Below are 19,939 nucleotides of genomic sequence, written 5' to 3' on the forward strand. Positions count from 1 at the left end.
TGCATACAATCTATAAGTATTAATTACTAATTTTAGATACTTAACACTGGTTGTACTTACAGATACTTCAATTTTGGCTTTCAGTAACTGTAACTTTTTTATGTTTTGAACTCTGATGGAAGGCCCAGTCAAAACACCGCTTCCTGTATTACTGCAATCCAGCGTGTAGGTTGGAAGGTTTGGAGCCCCTGTAAACTACAATCAATATCATAATGCCTAAATATAAAAAGTGATAATAAATAGGGTATTCAATTCTGAATTAAAAAGATTTACTTGTTGAATAAATACTGTTGCCCCTGGGGTACAAATCTGGGTTGAGAGATGTAGGCAACTTTAATTGACTCTGAGTCATGTGCAGCTTCCACCTATTTTCGGAAGTCCATAAATCAATGCAATTCAGGTCAAATACATTTTCTGATGAATAACTCACTTAATACTAAAACAAAGGGAAGTACTGGCTGAAAATGCTCACAAAAGTTGCAGTATTAGCAGATACAAACAGACTTTAAGGTTTCCACATTAGCCCTGAACGGTGGCTATAAATGGCTCGATAAAAAGAAGAAATGCTCCTGAGTTAAAGCCCCCTTTCACACGGGCACCTCTGTGGAACGCAATCCGCTTGCTCAGCAGGGATCACTCCATTAATCCCTCCTGAGCAGGAGGATGACAGGTCTGTCTCCACTCACTGTGCAGAGTGGAGACGGACACAGTCCCGCTCTCCCAATTGGGAAATCATTACATTTTTATTCAATCATATCCGATTCGCCAGATGGATGGAAAATAGGACCAGCATCCATCTAGGTTTTGCGGACAGGATCGGATCGTGTCACCGCTGATATCTGCGCTCCACAGGGGAGACTGTGAAGTAAACTGTGTGCTGCATTTACTAAATAGACGTGTTGGATTTTATTCCCTATGCCCGCGGACATCCAGTGCCTGGCACCCGCAGATCGGCTTCTGTTGTGAGTAATCAGCAAAAGCAGGTCCCTGGCAGTGCACAAGACCCCCCCTACCCAGAAATGCAGAATCACAATATATATTATATATATATATATATATATATATATATATATATACACACACACACACACACACACACACAATCACACACACACACACAAACACACACACGATTCTGCACAGGAAGCAGAAGCAGCAGTATATCTGCTATAGGGCAGTTCTTAAGTGGATATCTTCGATCTTAGGAGTACAGTACAAGTACAGAACTTGTAGTCCGAATATGCTGCCGCTACCTTCAGGTAATTGGACCACCACCTTGGGGAGGAAGAAGGGTTTGGGTCTCAGGACCATTTGTCTCTATGTAGGATAAGTAAAGGTTCTTTACAAGAAAGGCACCAACTTGGAGACACACCTGACAAAGATAACGGTCGGGAAAAAGGCTACTTACTAGTGAGATTTCCCCAATGGGATATCACAAATTGATTCTAAGGGAGGTCTTTGAAGAGCTGAAAGTAGCAACAGATCACTGGAAGACACAAGTAGTCAAAGTGGAGGATTGATATAAGCAACTGCCTGTACAAAGGTCTTAAAAAGAGTTTGAAGCCAAGGTTTCTGGAATTGAATGAAAAAATAGGATTTTTCCAACAGCTTACCTGTAAAATCCTTTTCTTGGAGTACATCAAGGGACACAGAGATGAAATAATAACTATATGGGTTATACGCCACCTACAGGTGAATGGACACTGGCAACCAATAGACAAGAAGTTCCTCCTATAAAACCCCTCAATACAGGAAGAACATCAGTTTTTGAGGCAAGCAATAAAGAGAGGGGAGGGAGCTCTGTGTCCCGTGCTGTACTCCAAGAAAAGGATTTTAAAGGTAAGCTGTAGGAAAAATCCTATTTTCTTGATCGTACATCACGGGACACAGAGCTGGTAATAACAACAATTTGGGATGTCCTAAAGCAATGCCCTTGAGAGGAGGGGACACAGAGTCCCAAACTTGCCCCTGAGCAAAGAAACGTAGGACTATACAGCTGCTTGCAACATGCTACTATCAAATTGACTTCACATGCACTAACGTCCACTTGGTAGAACTTTGTGAATGTATGAACTGAAGACCAGGTAGCAGCTTTGCAGATCTGGGCCAATATACTTGATGGTGCACTGCCCATGAAGCACTTACCCTTCTGGTAGAGTAGGCCTCTAAGTTAAAAGGTGGAACCTTACCCTTCAAGCCATAAGCTTGAGAAATGACCTGACAAATCCACCTAGAAATAGTGGAGGAAGTTGCCGCCTGGCTTTTCTTAGGCCCATTTGGCAATATAAAGAAAGCATCAGTATTACGGATCTTGGTTAAATAGACTAACTGCACGTACAAATATAAAAGAATGTAACAACCTTTCCTCAGTAGACTGAGGATTTGGAAAAAAGGAAGGAACAATGTCCTGGTTTAAGTGAAAACCAGAAACTACCTTAGGGAGAACAAAAAGGATAAGGACGAAAAACTACCTTATCCTTATGCAGAATTATAAAGGGTTCTTTACACGAAAGAGCCGCTAACTCCAACACTATTTTATAGCATTAAAAAAAAAAAAAATACAGCTTCCCGTAACAGCAGTAGTAAAGGAAAAAGCCTGATAGGCTTAAAAGGCTGCTTCTGCAAGGCCAAGAGAACCAGATTCAAGTCCCAAGGACATAGGGGTGGTTTAACTGGCGGAACCATGCAAATCACACCTTGCAAAAAAGTTTGAACCAAAGATTGCATAGCCAACGGTATCTGGAAAAAAAAATTGACAAGGCAGAGAATTATCCTTTAATGGTTCCTAAGGCCAATTTCAAGTCCACCCCTAATTGAAGAAAGGCACGATTTCTCCCAATATGCATACTTTCGTGGATGCCATTTCTTGGATTCACACCAAGAAATATAGGCCTTCCAAACTCTAATATATTCTCCTAGAAACAGGTTTCCTGGCATTAAACAATGTGGTCAGAACTGAAGCCGAGACTCCCCGGTCTTTTAAAATTCTGGTTTCAATAGCCAGACCGTCAAATTCAAGGACTGTAAAGCAGGGTCCCCTCCACCTGTATCCTGTTCAGCAGCCGAAGTAGATGTTGAACTGGTGGAAATGCATAATACAGGTTGAACAGAGACCAAGGAGTCACTAGAGCGTCTATTCCGATCCTGATCGGATCCTTGGAACTGGAGACAAAGTTGGCCAGCTTGTTGTTGCCTGCACCGTGTTGACAAGAAGCCCCAGGTATTCCAGACGCTGGACTGGCTGTAATGCTGACTTTGCTAAGTTCAGAATCCAACCCAGACGCTTCAAACAAATGTACCGCCTGAAGGATATTTTGGCTTAGAGCTGACGCCGATCAAACTATTAGCAATAGATCGCCCAGACATCTTATTATTGATATCCCTCGGGACCTTAGAACAGCCAATACTGGAGCAAGGATCTTTGTGAACACTATTGGTGCTGTGGCCAACCCGAAGGGCAGGGCCACAAATTGACAGTGATGGTTTCCAATTGCAAAACGAAGGAACCTTTGATGGGTCTGAAATATAGGCATATGAAGATATGCATCCTAGATGTCTATGGATGCTATGAATTCCTCAATCTGCAGGAAGGTTACAACGGAACAAATTGATTCCATGCAGAAAGAACGAACGAACGTTCAGAAACTGATTCAGTGCCTTGAGATCCAAAATAGGGCTCACATCTCCCGTTTGATTTGGGGATTACGAATAGGTCTGAGTAAAAACCCTTGAACCTTTCGTTTTCTGAAACCTCGGTTATCACCCTCTGAGCTCTCAGCTGGTCCAATGCCTGAAAGAGAGAGCTTTCTTTTACGGGATTTGTTGTTATACTTGACATCACAAACCGAGTATGCGAGAATACCCAAAATTGCAGCTGTTGTCTTGAATTAACTCCACCCATGCCCCTGAGAACTGCAGAAGCCTTCCCCCCACCCAGGCGAGTGGGGGCGCTCCTTCACTGAGAGGGCTTAGAGGAAGACTTGGCTGATCTCTGGGCCCAGGTCTTTTTCTGACCTTGCCTCGAAGGCTTGGGTCAGGATGCAGACAGTTGAGTCCATAGCCACTGCCTGGAACTGGAAGCACTGGTATTATGTGTGCTGGGGATCTTAAAGGAAGGATGCCTGCTCTTCCTCTTTACGGGTAGCAATGTACTCCCCCCCCCCCCCCCCCCCCCCGAGATCTTTTGGATATACATATCCAGATCATCACCAAAAAGGCGTTCTCCCTGAAAGGGGACGCTAACCAGAAAAAAAAAAATATATATATATATATATATATATATATATTTATATGGTTATTCCGCAGACCAGCTCCAAAGGATTCTGTGCAAATGCACTGTCATCAAAACAAATCCGTAAGAGCATCTACTGTCAAACACATGCGCGAGGTAGATCTGACAGATCTTCCACAGACTCTCATTGAGAAGGAACTGTCTTGGACCCTCGCTAATGCGGTCTTTCAAAGACTGACACACTCCAAATGGCTGCTACTGCTGGTTGTACTGCAGAACCTGCAACCACAAAGGAGGCTTTCAATAAAGATTCCAATTTTTTATCCACCGGATCTTTAAAAACCTGGGCATAATCCACAGGACAGGTTACATTTTTGTTAACCCGAAGAAATGGCTGCATCCACAGTGGGAATTTTCCATCTCTTAGAAAACTTATCCTCCATAGGATATAACAATGAAAACCTTTTAGAAGGAACAAACATCCTATCTGGATGATCCCAGTCATTATACACTTCTTGATCCAAGAGGGGATTCATGGGAAATGACCGAGGACTCTGAGGAGGGCTATCAGAATAGAGGTACTCACCGAGGCCGAGATGCCGAGAGCGGTTCGCTGTTGTGACTAAGCGCACTCCGCCCCTCTGGAGGTGATACAAAGGGTGGATGGCACAAAGAGGCAAAAGCTACCAGCAGCCAGGGTAGAGCTTGTGTGGAGGTCCTGTAGAACTGGAGCAGAGACTGATCAGGATCCAGCAGAAAAAGTAGGTAGAAAGTCCAGAGCAGGCTGAGGGTCAAACACAGGTAAGCAGACAATCCAGATCACAGGCTGAGGGTCAAGGCACTGGAGATAGGAGACAAGACTGGGTCACAAGCAGAAAGTCAAGGCACAGGAGACTGAAGGTAAATCCGGGTCGCAGGCAGAGGGTCAAACACAGGTAAGCAAAAGCAAAGTCCGTAAAACAATCCAAGGTCGGGTCCAGGAGAAGAGCAGAGTAGGTCAGGGTCAATCCGGGTCACAGCAGGTAAATGATCACACAGGAAACAGGAACTCAGGTACAGGAAGCTGAAAGACAAACTAGAAATTCTTCTGAGCACTTGCTCAGCTTTTATAGGCAGCCAGGAAGTCATGTGGAAGTCATGTGGTGCGTGTCAGGTGACGACCAGTCTGCAGCAGAAGGTTTCTCTGACAAGGGCGCAGTGAGCCAAGGGAGGAAAAACTCAGCCCGGACCATCTCAGCAAGAGACTGGATAAACAATCTCTGGGATTGAGAGGCTGATAGAGATTCCTCTGACTCCCCTGGAAGTGGAATGTCCAGCTTGACCTTCTACAGGGTCACCCTCGGCTACATCTTCCACATCCTCTGCCCAATCCTGAATGGATTCAGGGGGCGGCTCAGGAGAGGGGGATTAACCCACTCCCTTAATCCATGCGGTGCTGCAATCATGTCAGCAATCCTACCCTCTAGGCTAGCTAATGCCAATGCCAAATTGTCCTTGGTAACAGGCTGTGGCAGAAGTACACGGGGAGTAGCTATTATGCCTGACAACCATAATGGTTCAGATTGGCTATTTGCCTCTGGCTTATTATTAATATACAGGATTTATATAGCGCCAACAGTTTGCACAGCGCTTTTACAATGTGAGGGAAGACAATGCAGTTACAATACAATTCAATACAGGAGGAATTAGAGGGCCCTGCTCATTAGAGCTTACAATCTAGATTTATCAGGAGGAGTAGACACAGTGGAAGAATGACTAGGGCCTTACGGTGGCATTACAATGCCTTTTCCAACTGTGCTCCCTACAGCCCTTTTCTGGGCAGACATTGCTTTATAGCAAGATAATATTGAGGTACTACCTTTAAAGTGTACTCAAGGTCTGTGCTAAGCTTATACAGCCTGATGCACACAACACTGATTACCAAAGATACAGGACCTATTAGTGCCAGTAACATACACCCACAGTGACCGACCCAACCCAGCTGCTGCTGCTCTGTGTCCCCTTTCAGTCTGGCAAAGGCTAGTGTGTTGGAAACAGTCCATTGCAGAAGGTGCCCTTTATATGCATGCGCAGCGTGGTATGTGGCATCCAATGCACACGCCAAACCCTGTTAGAACACGCCCACCACGCTGCAAACGCCTATATTTAAATGCAGAGTTTCCAGCGCACGTGAACGGGCGAACACCATAAACAAGTGACATGCAATTACAGCACCTGGTATTGCCAGGTGGTCTCCCATCCAGGTACTAACCAGGCCTGACCCTGCTTAGCTTCTGAGACCAGACAAGATCAGGCGCATTCAGGGTGATGTGGCCGTAGGCTTCAGAAGAGGCGAAGAGGCAAAGAGGCGAAGAGGCAAACATGCAAACACTTAAGCGCACGGGCTAACACAACAAACAAATGGGGGAGATAGCAGTTTAGACTGAATCTTGTTTGTCAAAGCTGATACCTTTCAGGTGATCGGCTCAGCGTAAGAAACACAGTGTAACAATAGACTTTAAACATACTTTGCATAAACCTGCTACCATGTAAATACAACCAAAAATACACTTGGCACAAGTCTCTGTAATCTTAAGAGAGGGAACAGTGCATAAAAAATTTACAATTTTGCAATTTTTAACCCTTGAAGGTTTTTTTGTTTGCTATGTAAATATTTAAAATGGACTCACCAGTCCTGCCGCAGGAAACTGCTATAAGCAAGATTCCAATCTTCACTACTCATGGTGAGCATAGCCTTAAAGACCTTTAAGGACAGGGCCCCCTATATAAGAGGGGCCATGGCCATGGACCTGTAGAGCACCCTGCACAAAGCGCCTTTGGAGTTTGGTATTCCAAGGGTCCGGATCCCAGGGTCCAACGCCTAAAAAGGACAGTGTTCCAGGCAAAACCTTGTATCTGCTTCCCGAGGCTCGGGTACCATCCTTTTAGTCCATTGACTGTTTTGGATGGATCCGATAGCAAACCCCTTAGATTCAATGATCTTTGATTGGGGTATGATAGCATAATCTTCTTTCTTCTTCTTTGAAACATAACAAACAGGTGGAGCACCTCTCCACAGTGACCTTCACCTTTTAGACACTGGTGAAAAAACTGATGTTCTTCTGTATGTGAGGGGTTATATACACGAGGAACGTCCAGTCTATTGGTTGCCAGTGTCCATTCACCTGTAGGTGGCGTATAACCCAAATAGTTATTATTAACATCTCTGTGTCCCGTGATGTATGATAAAGAAAGGCAGATCGCTATCCCATTAGGGTACAAAATATCAGATGCTGGTCCAGGCTAGCCTGGATGAAGACTAGGATGCGAGGGATAGAATATTCCCAGGGGCTGAAATGCCTGGTGTCCAGAAGAGAAACCAGCCTAAGCATACCTTCTCCCTTGAGTAAAGTGTGAATGACAGTCAGAAATGCTGTATGTTTTAGGACCAGGGTTTCAACAGCCATGCTGTTAAAACTAAGCAACTGAGAATAAGGATGGAAGTGGGCCTTGGGACAGGAGGTTTGACCTGTTTGGCCAAGGCTTGTCCACCAGGAGCCTGTATATGTCTGTGTACCAAGTTCCTCTTGGGCCACTGGGGATCACTGGAATTCATTCATCCTTTATCTTGAAGAGAAGGAATTATTCATTGGAGGGAATGCACACACCAGTCTGAAAGCGGATCAAAGAATCAACAGGGCATCCGCCATGAGGAACAGAGGATTCCTAGACCTGACCTCAAAGGGGTCTATTTTTTTTTTTTTTTTTCAGGATCTGGAAGCCACGATACCCACACATTTGTTGTTCCCCATTTCTGTTCGAGGATCATGGAGATCTCCAAGTGTTGGGCCAACTCCTGAGTCCAGCCGTTGGTGACTCTGAAAAGTTCACCTGCCATTTTTTCCCACTCCTATTACGTAAAAAGCTTTTAGGCTAGGAAGAGAATAGGGGTTGTTTATCTCAGGGCTGTCCGTCTTACAGTACTTCCCAGCCTTAGTGGTGTCTGACTGCACCTTGACTGCATGACCTTGTACTAAAGATGTACAGTGTAGGAGAATTGGTCCTAAAGCAGTATTAGACCCAAAATCAAACATTTATTATATTACAGACTTTCAATTCTTAGATGGGATGGCTTGTATTAGTTTTCTGTTTTGGACTTTCTTTCTTCTATTTCCATATGGTGATCCAGCTAGCAAGAATGTCTTACAGTGCCTTGCGAAAGTATTCGGCCCCCTTGAACTTTGCGACCTTTTGCCACATTTCAGGCTTCAAACAAAGATATAAAACTGTGGGACACAATCCTGAAGTGGAACGAAATTTATTGGATATTTCAAATTTTGTTAACACATAAACTGAAAAATTGGGCATGCAAAATTATTCAGCCCCTTTACTTTCAGTGCAGCAAACTCTCTCCAGAAGTTCAGTGAGGATCCCTGAATGATCCAATGTTGACCTAAACGACTAATGATGATAAATAGAATTCACCTGTGTGCAATCAAGTCTCTGTATAAATGCACCTGCACTGTGATAGTCTCAGAGGTCCGTTTAAAGCACAGAGAGCATTATGAAGAACAAGGAACACACCAGGCAGGTCCGAGATACTGTTGTGGAGAGGTTTAAAGCCGGATTTGGATACAAAAAGATTTCCCAAGCTTTAAACATCCCAAGGAGCACTGAGCAAGCGATAATATTGAAATGGAAGGAGTATCAGACCACTGCAAATCTACGAAGACCTGGCTGTCCCTCTAAACTTTCAGCTTATACAAGGAGAAGACTGATCAGAGATGCAGCCAAGAGGCCCATGATCACTCTGGATGAACTGCAGAGATCTACAGCTGAGGTGGGAGACTCTGTCCATAGGACAACAATCAGTCGTATACTGCACAAATCTGGCCTTTATGGAAGAGTGGCAAGAAGAAAGCCATTTCTTAAAGATATCCATAAAAAGTGTCGTTTAAAGTTTGCCACAAGCCATCTGGGAGACACACCAAACATGTGGAAGAGGGTGCTCTGGTCAGATGAAACCAAAATCAAACTTTTTGGCAACAATACAAAACGTTATGTTTGGCGTAAAAGCAACACATCTCATCACCCTGAACACACCATCCCCACTGTCAAACATGATGGTGGCAGCATCATGGTTTGGGCCTGCTTTTCTTCAGCAGGGACAGGGAAGATGGTTAAAATTGATGGGAAGATGGATGGAGCCAAATACAGGACCATTCTGGAAGAAAACCTGATAGAGTCTGCAAAAGACCTGAGACTGGGACGGAGATTTGTCTTCCAACAAGACAATGATCCAAAAAATAAAGCAAAATCTACAATGGAATGGTTCACAAATAAACATATCCAGGTGTTAGAATGGCCAAGTCAAAGTCCAGACCTGAATCCAATCGAGAATCTGTGGAAAGAACTGAAAACTGCTGTTCACAAACGCTCTCCATCCAACCTCACTGAGCTCGAGCTGTTTTTTTAAGGAGGAATGGGCAAAAATTTCAGTCTCTCGATGTGCAAAACTGATACAGACATACCCCAAGCAACTTACAGCTGTAATCGCAGCAAAAGGTGGCGCTACAAAGTATTAACTTAAGGGGGCTGAATAATTTTGCACGCCCAATTTTTCAGTTTCTTATTTGTTAGAAAAGTTTGAAATATCCAATAAATTTCGTTCCACTTCATGATTGTGTCCCACTTGTTGTTGATTCTTAACAAAAAATTACAGTTTTATATCTTTATGTTTGAAGCCTGAAATGTGGCAAAAGGTCCAAAAGTTCAAGGGGGCCGAATACTTTCGCAAGGCACTGTAGTTTATATGGATGAGACAAACTACTTAACATTGACAGGGGTGATTAAAATGATCAGCTTTTATTTATTTATGCAAAACCTTTATCCCAAGAGAAAAAAACTGTTTGCTGTAACTGATTAGAACGTGTGAGCTGAAGTTTGGCTTTAATTTGTTAGTGCATCCAACTCTGCTAATACATTTAACACTCACCACCCACACAGACTGGCAATGCTACTGTCTGTTGTGTCTACTGTCCTCATTGCTTCAGAGTTACACCTCATTAATATAGATCACCAGGTGAAAACAGAGGAAAAGCCAAAGAAAAATAAAAAATGAATGAAGCCAACACATCTAATAATTGGTAAGCTGCAATATAATACATTTATGATTTTTGGTTTCTTACTTTAAATTGATTGAGAAGTCTCGTTTTTTTTTTAAACAACAAACATGTTATCCTTACCTCCTCTGTGCAATTGATTTTGCACAGGGCAGCCTGCATCCTCCTCTTCTCGGGTGTCTCTTTGCTGTTACTCGCACCTCCCATCGATCGAGTGCCCCACAGCAAGCAGCTTGCTATGAGGGCACCTGAGCTGAGCTGCAGGACCATGTGTCCATTCAGACAAAAAGCTGCCGTTCGGCACTGCCCCCCCTTTGGGGAGGGGGCTGCTGGAGACAGAAGGCTTTTTATCTTAATGCATAGAATGCATTATGATAAAAAAAACCTACTGCCTTTACAACTCCTTTAAAACTCTCAGTTCTCGAATGTTGATGGGGAGCATCGACTCCTGTGGGAACAAGGTTCAGTGAACAGTCAGGGAACTGTAGACCCTGTCAGGCTTGTATCTGTCGTCATCTTCCAGGGAGAGGGAAGGAAGAATTACCCAGATTCTATGGCTGAGTTGGAAATCCACATTATCAGGAAAGTTTTGCCTGGCAGGAAAAAGTAATGGGCCAGCTAGAAAGAAGATCTGCTTGTCCCAAATTGTTAGAATGTTTATCTTTAAGGGTCTCAAGTCCAACTGAATAAAGGGGATCACCTCGAAGGAGGCTACATTGAGGCCCAGGACAGAGATGCAGAAGTGAGTCATAGGATGCCAATTGACCTGAGAATCTGACAATGGACCTCAGGGAAGCAATCTTTTCCTGGGACAATGTTTCCCTAGGGTGTGTCCAAGACCAACCCCAAATACTCCGTACGATGGGAAGGCTGGAGGGCAGACATATACAAAATTAGCACTGATCCAAAAGTTTAAAGGAACTGGGTTGTACTTATATGTTGGAAAACAGGACTGTGGCTGAGGAATCCTTCAAAAGCAGGTTGTCCAGATACCCCATGGCATTGGTGCCCTGGAATTTTACTAAAGACAGGAGCAGAAACAGTACTTTTGTTAAGACTCAAAGGAACATCTGAATGGCAAGCTTGTCCCCCACAGCAAAACATGAAAAGTGATGTGTGGGAAAAGATGGGAATGTATAGGGATCAGAAATAAAAGATGCAAGGCATCTTGGATGTTCACTGATGAAAGATATTCCCTTAATTTATAAAAATGCATTAAAGAGCTTGCAGACTTCATGCAGAACTTGGAGACACACATGTATGATATGGGACTGCAGGTCCAAAATGTAGTGCATGCCTCCATTGAGAGTAAAAGCTTTTTAACCTTTTCCTCTACAGGAACTGGGGAAGCTGGAAGATTGGAGGTTAGGAACTGAGGGAGCAAGGACACAAATTATTTTTAGTAGCCCCTGGAAATGACAGATTGGGATATCTGGGACATTTCTGATCAATACTGGTGCAAGTGCCAACAGTTTTTCCCCCACTCCAGATACTGAAAGCTCCCCTTTATTGTAAAGAAGGATTCCGAGTATAATTTGAGGGTTTTCAGGCCCAAGGCTTGCGACAGAAGGATGGACTCATTTTTGACTTCGAAGAGGACGTCTGAGTGAAGTGAAAGTACCCCTTTCGGTGGAAAGGCAGTAGTAGCCATGATAGTAGTAGACCTAAACTGTTCTTTTTTGGGACAATAATTCTACCCCAAACACAACCCCCTCAGCATTCATGATAAATTTGTGAAGGGTTTTCCCAAACAGGCCTTCACTATCAAAAGGCATGTCTAAAAGACACCTTTTACAAGAGAGTTCAGCTGGCCAACACTATTAACTACAACATTCTGCATATATGTCCTCAAAGACAAAGTCGCGTTCTCTATTTCTATGCCCGTCAGCGATTATTTGACAAATGGACAAAGCCGCAATGACTGGCTGTAAGGCAGGACCCACCAGAGCAAAAGTTGCCTTTAAATGGGTTTCCAAGCATCTACTGACAGGAAGGAACATCCTAAACAGGAACAGTGAGATATTAGTTGAGAACAGAAATGGAAAAATCCAATACCAGGTCATATTTTTTCATACTATTTCCAAAGGATGTAAACTCAGCAAAGAGTTTTTGAGGAAGAAATACCTTTTCAGGATTTGACCAATCCTCCCTCAGAGCACAGTAATTTGCATGTGCAAGATAAAAGTCTCTTAATTTTTCCAGGAATTTTGTGCCCATAGCAACTTGTGTAGGAGATTCCAGTGCTGCAAGCAAAAGGATAGTACACACCTTATCAATAGGTGAGCTTACAGTAGAAGGCATTGGCGTGAAACCTTAGGCCTTGCATACATCAGTGTGAAGGACAGGGTTTGACCACACAGTAAGCACTCCATGCACCCACATGCAGGCAGTTCTATTAATGTCTACTGGGACACAGCAGCTGCATGGACACAGCCAATGGTACCAATATAACAGCTGTGCAGATGTGGACACGTGTCTCAGAGCATGCACTCCAGGACACACACTCAAATGGCTGTCAATACAGGACCAGCGGCTGTGTCCGTGCAGGCACTGCATCCAAAGAGACATGAATGGAGCTGCCTGAATACGGATAAACAACACCTGAGCATATTGTGCAGGCAAACAAGGCCCTCTACACGGATGTACACCCATGTGAATAAGGCCTTAGCTTGAGTCTCATAACATTCATGAGCGAAAATTTATTTTGCGGGATCCTCTTCTGCATCCACCTATCTTTGTGAGTATAAGCTCTACCAATCAACTGTTTTATCTATTCAGTAATAGTGGACTTGAAAGCAGGATGTCCCTTGCAAGTTTCCCAGGACAGGACATACAGGGAGTCTGTCATCTTGATAGAAGAGGTTGCTTTGAGGTAGACTCTTATAGCTCTATGTGCAGGCAATGAAAATAAATTTCCTTTGGGAGCTTTGAAGCAGAGCATGGAGATGGGAGGACCATGTTTACATTGAGGTGGAAGACTCATATCACCCTTAGGAAGAAAGTAAGGTCTTGGGCAGGGGTGTCCAAAACGCAGCCCCAGAGAGTTTAGGATGCGGCTCGGGCCATCTTGCAAGACGCCTGGGATGCCGTACTATAATAGCAGTTGTGGCAGCGTGCATTGACAAGTCAGGCAAATGCACGTCTGGAGGGATCCAGGGGCTAGCACGTTTGCATCAGCACCAGCAGCAGGAAATGTAGAGGTGCCAGGTAAGTATATGCTTCATGGCCAGATCTATGGGTGTGCTGGTGTGGGCTGCACCAATCCCAATGTCCCCCACTCACAAAACACATACATAGGCTACATTAACACCAGTGATTGTAGCAGCAGTTCCCCCTGCGGCTCTCAGCAAGTAGGTGGGGCCGCTGACCAAGTTCACTATAATGATAGGTACATTATCTATATTAATAATCATTAGCGGCCCAAGACAATTTCTCTTCTTCCAATGTGGTCCAGGAAGGTCAAAAGATTGCACACCAATGGTCTTGGGACTACCCTGTCATTTTGAAAAATAAGAAATGGCTCCTTTCAAAAGAGACGGCTATTCAGAGACACATCTCATAGATGTGATAGCAACCTAAAAGGCCACTTTACAGCAGATGTCATTTAAGAGGATATCCCTGATGGGTTCAAAGGGTGGTTCCTTCAGGGCAGAGAGAACCAGCTTGAGGACCCAAGGAAGCAGAGGGTGCTGCAAGGGGGGTCTGATATGAGCTTGAATAAAGGTTTTGACATAGGAGAGTGAGGCTGGAGGTTTTTGAAAAACAAATGAACAAGGCTGAAACCTGTCCTTTCAGAGTTCTTAAGACCAAGTTATGGTCAAGTCCTGATTGAAAGAAGGCCAGAACGTGAGGTAGAAAGCAGTCTCTTCGATTGAAGTGTCTGTTTATTCCAGGCAAAGAAAGATTTCCAGATATGATAATACATCCTTCTGGAAGAGGCTTTCTTGCTTTTAGCAAGGTAAGAATGACAGACTTAAAGAAACATCTATCTCTTAAAATCTGGGTTTCAACAGCCATGCTGTTAAAGCTAGCAACTGAAAAGTGGGATGAAACAGAGGGCCCTGAGATTGTGGGTCTCGCCTATTGGGAAATTGCCAGAAGTCCTCTCCTAGTAGCATGTCTGTGTACCAGGTTCTTCTTGGCCAGCTTGGTGCAATGACATTTACCTGCTTCTTCTATTGTTCTATTTTGTGGGGCATGTAAGGTAGAATTTGCACTGGAGGGAAATTATAGATTAGTCTTAACTGAGACCAGGGTATTATCAAGCCATCTGAGGCTAGTGCTAGAGGATCCTTGGTCCTCACACTATCCCAGGTAGATTGTTGTTGAATATGGAGGCCAGGAGAGCCACTTCTGAGGTGACAGAATAAAGTGGTTAGGGGGTAGAGTTGTGTACCCCTTTAAAACCACCGATTAAACCCATATATCTGTGACCCAAAGAGACAAACGTTAACAGACATCTTCCCACTCTCAGGAGTGAAGGGGCCCCTTCATTAGTGAAAGTATTTTGGGGAAAACTTGCAGGGATATGTGGGTCAAGTATTATGCTGAACTGAATGGCTTTGCAGTTAAATCCTCAGTAAATAGATTTTCTGTGTTTTGAAAAGGTAGAGGTTCATGAGTAGGGGCTTTTCTTGAATCTTATACTGTGGAAGTAGAACCTTCCCTCCTATGACATCTTTATTGAGTTTGTCAAGTGCCTCACCAAAAAGACATCAACCTTCAAAGGGCATGGATGTGAGACATGTTCTACATACATCTTCAGGCCCCGTTCACACTGGGGCGATCCGACTTCCAGGGGCGACCTCCAAGGTAGCGGTGCGAGCAGCGCGCCGCGACCTCGGAGCGGCCGGCACGGACTTCATAACATTGAAGTCTATGACGGTCGCTCCGGGTCGCCCCAAAGAAGCTCCGGACCCTTTTTCTAAGTCGGAGCGACTTGTGTCACTCCTATTAGAACGGGTCCGCAGCTTCCCTATGGAAGGCGACCTACGGCGACCCGTGAGGCGACCAGGTCACCTCACAGGTCGCCCCAGTGTGAACGGGGACTCAGCTGTCCAAGCTTTGAGCCACGATATTCTGGGCATGTAAACTGAGATTACAGACATTCTGGAAATTTGTTCCATTTCTTCTTACAGGGCATCCACACAAAAGAGCAAAGAAGGTGGTAACTGCTGTAAATGCTTAGTTAAGGAATGGTCATGGAATACACATTCGTATGGATTGTTCATTGCTCTAGTCAAGTTAACAGCAGTTTGACAGACAGAAACCTGGGTGCACAGTGATATCTGGTTGCAGAGCTGGGCCTAAAAGTGTGAAGAGAGCCTTTAAGAGAATCTAAAACCTATCTGCAGACTGTTTGAACGAAGGAACATCTTCAGTTGGTACAGTGTAATGCTTAAGACTGAGAAGGCAGAATCAGTGAATTGAACAGACCACTTATTGGTGAACTCTCTTTCCACTGGATAGGGTTCAGCAAAGATTTTCAGAGGAGGGGAAATCTTTTCAGGTCTAACCCAATTGTCACAGATTGCTCATTCTAGTTTTCATGATAGGGTAATGTATTTTTACACGTGCACTGCAAAAGGCCAATATTTTAGAAACTTCTCCAACTAAGGACACTAGCAAACAATTGGAGTCCTACAGACCTGTTAGGGCTATCTGAGGGTGCACTGGGGGCCTTCTCCCTAAACGTTTGCCATTGTCCAATCACCTAAAGGCAGTGGCATATAACCAAGGGGCTATGAAGTCCTGTAATGTATGGTTAAGACAATCCCTTCATGAGCATGTCCAGATCCTTTCGAGGACATTCGAAAGGATGTCCCTCAAGGGCATTCAATATACCACATGAAAACAGTTACCAGTATTCAGAATTACATCAGTTCATAACAATCCTATCAATTTTTTGATTAAGGGGTATATATCCCCAATCCAGTTACTTTCTGGGACATATTGGCCCATCAATGGGCAGCTTTTGGCATTACGCCTGAACATAAGTATGTTTACAGTATCTTGAACTTACCCTACACTGCACAATTAGCTTTGGCTGACATGTTACATTTCCTTCCTCATCTAACACGTCAACCTGAAAAGTAACAGCTGATCCATTGTCAATAATTAGAATATCAGTACTCGGTTTAACATTCATGAGCTTGGGTGGTCCTAAAAAAACAGAAAAAAAAAACAGTTTATATTTGCTATATACACACACCCAACACTTGGGGCAATGCATCAATAAAAACACATAATATATTCAATATCAAAGCCATCTTCATATTAATTAAAAAAAAAAAAAATACATATATATATATATATATATATATATATATACACACACACTACCGTTCAAACGTTTGAGGTCACCCAGACAATTTCATGTTTTCCATGAAAGCTCACACTTTTATTCATCAAATGAGTTGCAAAATGAATAGAAACTATAGTCAAGACATTGACGAGGTTGGAAATAATGATTTTTATTTGAAATAATAATTTTGCCCTTCAAACTTTGCTTTTATGAAATAATTCTCCATTTGCAGCAATTACAGCCTTGCATACTTTTGGTATTCTAGCTGTCAATTTATTGAAGTAATCTGAAGACATTTCACCCCACGATTCCTGAAGCAGCTCCCACAAGCTAGATTGGCTTGATGGGCACTTCTTACGTACTATACGGTCAAGCTGCTCTCACAACAGCTCAATAGGGTTGGGATCTGGTGACTGCACTGGCCACTCCATTACAGACAGAATACCCACCGACTGCTTCTTCCCTAAATAGCTCTTGCATAGTTTGGAGGTGTGCTTTGGGTCATTGTCCTGTTGTAGGAGGAAATTGGCTCCAATCAAGCGCTGTTCAAAGGGTATGGCATGGCATTGCAAAATGGAGTGATAGCCTTCCTTATTCAAAATCCCTTTTACCTTGTACAAATCATCCACTTTACCAGCACCAAAGCAGCCCCAGACCATCACATTACCTCCACCATGCTTGAGAGATGGCGTCAGGCACTCCTCCAGCATCTGTTCACTTATTCTGCGTCTCACAAATGTTCTTCTGTGTGATCCAAACACCTCAAACTTAGATTTGTCTGTCTATAACACTTTTTTCAATCTTCCTCTGTCCAAAGTCTGTGTTCTTTTGCCAATCTTAATCTTTTCCTTTTATTGGTCAGTCTCAGATATGGCTTTTTCTTTGCCACTCTGCCTAGGCGGCCAGCATCCCGGAGTCGCCTCTTCACTGTGGACGTTGAGACTGGTGTTTTGTGGGTACCAATTAATGAAGCTGCCAGTTGAGGACCTGGGAAATGACTATTTCTCAAACTAGAGGCTCTAATGTACTTGTCCTCTTGCTTAGTTTCCACTTCTCTTTCTATTCTGGTTAGAGCCCATTTGTGCTGTTCTCTGAAGGGAGTAGTACACACCATTGTAGGAAATCTTCAGTGTCATGGCAATTTCTCGCATGAAATAGCCTTTATTTCTCAGAACAAGAATAGATTGTCGAGTTATAGAAGAAAGTTCTCTTTTTCTGGCCATTTTGAGAGTATAATCGAACCCACAAATGCTGATGCTCCAGATATTCAACTAGCTCAAAAGAAGGCCAGTTTTATAGCTTCTCAAATCAGCACAACAGTTTTCAGCTGTGCTAATATAATTGCACAAGGGTTTTGTAATCATCAATTAGCCTTTTAACACCATCAGCTAACACAATGTACCATTAGAACCCAACAGTTATAGTCCTGGATATGGGCCTCTGTACATCTATGAAGATAATTCATTAAAAATCAGCCGTTTCCAGCTAGAATAGTCATTTAATACATAAACAATGTCTAGACTGTATTTCTGATTAATTTGTTATCTTCATTGAAAAAAAACAGTGCTTTTCTTTCAAAAATAAGGACATTTCTAAGTGACCCCAAACTTTTGAAAGGTAGTGTATATATATATATATATATATATATATATATATATATATATATATATATACTCAGTAACTCACAAAAGTGAGTACACCCCTCACATTTTTGTAAATATTTTATTATATCTTTTCATGTGACAACACTGAAGAAATGACACTTTGCTACAATGTAAAGTAGTGAGTGTACAGCTAGTATAACAGTGTAAATTTGCTATCCCCTCAAAATAACTCAACACACAGCAATTAATGTCTAAACCGCTGGCAACAAAAGTGAGTACGCCCCTAAGTGACAATGTCCCATTTGGGCCCAAAGTGTCAATACTTTGTGTAGCCACCATTATTTTCCAGCGCTGCCTCAACCCTCTTGGGCATGGAGATCACCAGAGGTTAAAAGGTTGCAACTGGAGTCCTCTTCCACTTCTCCATGACGACATTACGGAGCTGGTGGATGTTAGACACCTTGCGCTCCTCCACCAGAAGAAGATTAAAGTTTTGGAATGGCCCAGACTTGAATCCAATTAAAAGTCTGGGGGGTGATCTGAAGAGGGCTGTGCAAAGGAAATGCCCTCACAATCTGACAGATTTGGAGCGATTTTGCAAAGAAGAGTGGGCAAATATTACCAAGTCAAGATGTGCTATGCTGATACTCATACCCAAAAAGACTGAATGCTGTAATAAAATCAAAAGGTGATTTAACAATGTATTCGTTTAACCTCCCTGGCGGTCTGATTAGGTCAGTGTTTTTGAATGTCAAAGCGGTACATTGTTTTGCATGGAAATCTGATGGTTTTTATTGTAGGCCTGTCATTTTTAGGAATAACTCACTTAAATCTATCCAAACAAGTTTTTTAGTAGACATCTTGGGTATGATAAAGTTTGAAAAAAAAGAAATCATAAATTATAATATAATAATACATTTTATTCAATAATGTAACCAAACCAAAGACAGTGAAATTTGTCCAAACAAGGGTGCAATATTGAAAAAACTAAATGGAAAGAAATGTGGACTTTGGAGGCACTGGGTAATTTAAAATATAACATTTTATTAAATATGTATAAAAACATCAGAGAAGAAAAAAACAAAGAACAAAAGCACTATGGCTCAACGGAATTTAATGTCTATGTGTTAACACATCGTCCAATCTCCCTGGGAAGACAGTACACCTCCCTGTCACCTTTGGTTGGATCGCTTCGATGTGAAGTATCAATTATTCTATTTTACTATTCAAATGATCTGTACCTGTTTGCTATTCACCAGCAATGTAACTGCCAGAATTGTTTATCCTGTATAAATTGGTCTCCCTCCATGAATGGGATGGTTACATTGTTTTGTACTTTGTTTTTTCTTCTCTGATGTTTTTATACATATCATTTAATAAAATGTTATATTTTAAAGTACCCAGTGCCTCCAAAGTCCACGTTTTTTTCTATTTCGTTTTTTTCAGTCTCCCAATAGGATGTGGCACTTATTACACTATATAGATGCCCAGGATACCGCTACCTGGGAGCGTACTTAGTCTATTCTTTCAAGGGTGCAATTTTACTTATCACTGTAATACTAGACATTGCATATTGGTTTAGTAAATATTACGGTATGAAAAGTTTTGAAACATGGGACAAAGTCTGACGTCACAATAGATGGGTAAAATGTCATTGCTTGGTCGGCTCTGTCGACACATCCTATGGTGTTATTGAAGT

General features: G+C 42.8%; 1 protein-coding gene across 1 annotated transcript in view; it reads right to left on the reverse strand.

Moving 5' to 3' along the window:
- The window catches only part of SMCHD1 (structural maintenance of chromosomes flexible hinge domain containing 1), a 1,054,086-nt gene that overhangs the window by 434,616 nt on the left and 599,531 nt on the right, over positions 1-19,939 (reverse strand). The window contains exons 24-25 of the mRNA XM_082259552.1: positions 16,355-16,494; positions 61-195 (exon numbers count right to left, since the gene is read on the reverse strand). Of these exons, the coding sequence (XP_082115678.1) occupies positions 61-195; positions 16,355-16,494 (275 nt within the window). The remainder of the gene's footprint in view (positions 1-60; positions 196-16,354; positions 16,495-19,939) is intronic.

The sequence above is a fragment of the Pelophylax lessonae genome (assembly GCF_965119305.1).
Source record: "Pelophylax lessonae genome assembly, chromosome: 5".
Taxonomy (NCBI): domain Eukaryota; kingdom Metazoa; phylum Chordata; class Amphibia; order Anura; family Ranidae; genus Pelophylax; species Pelophylax lessonae.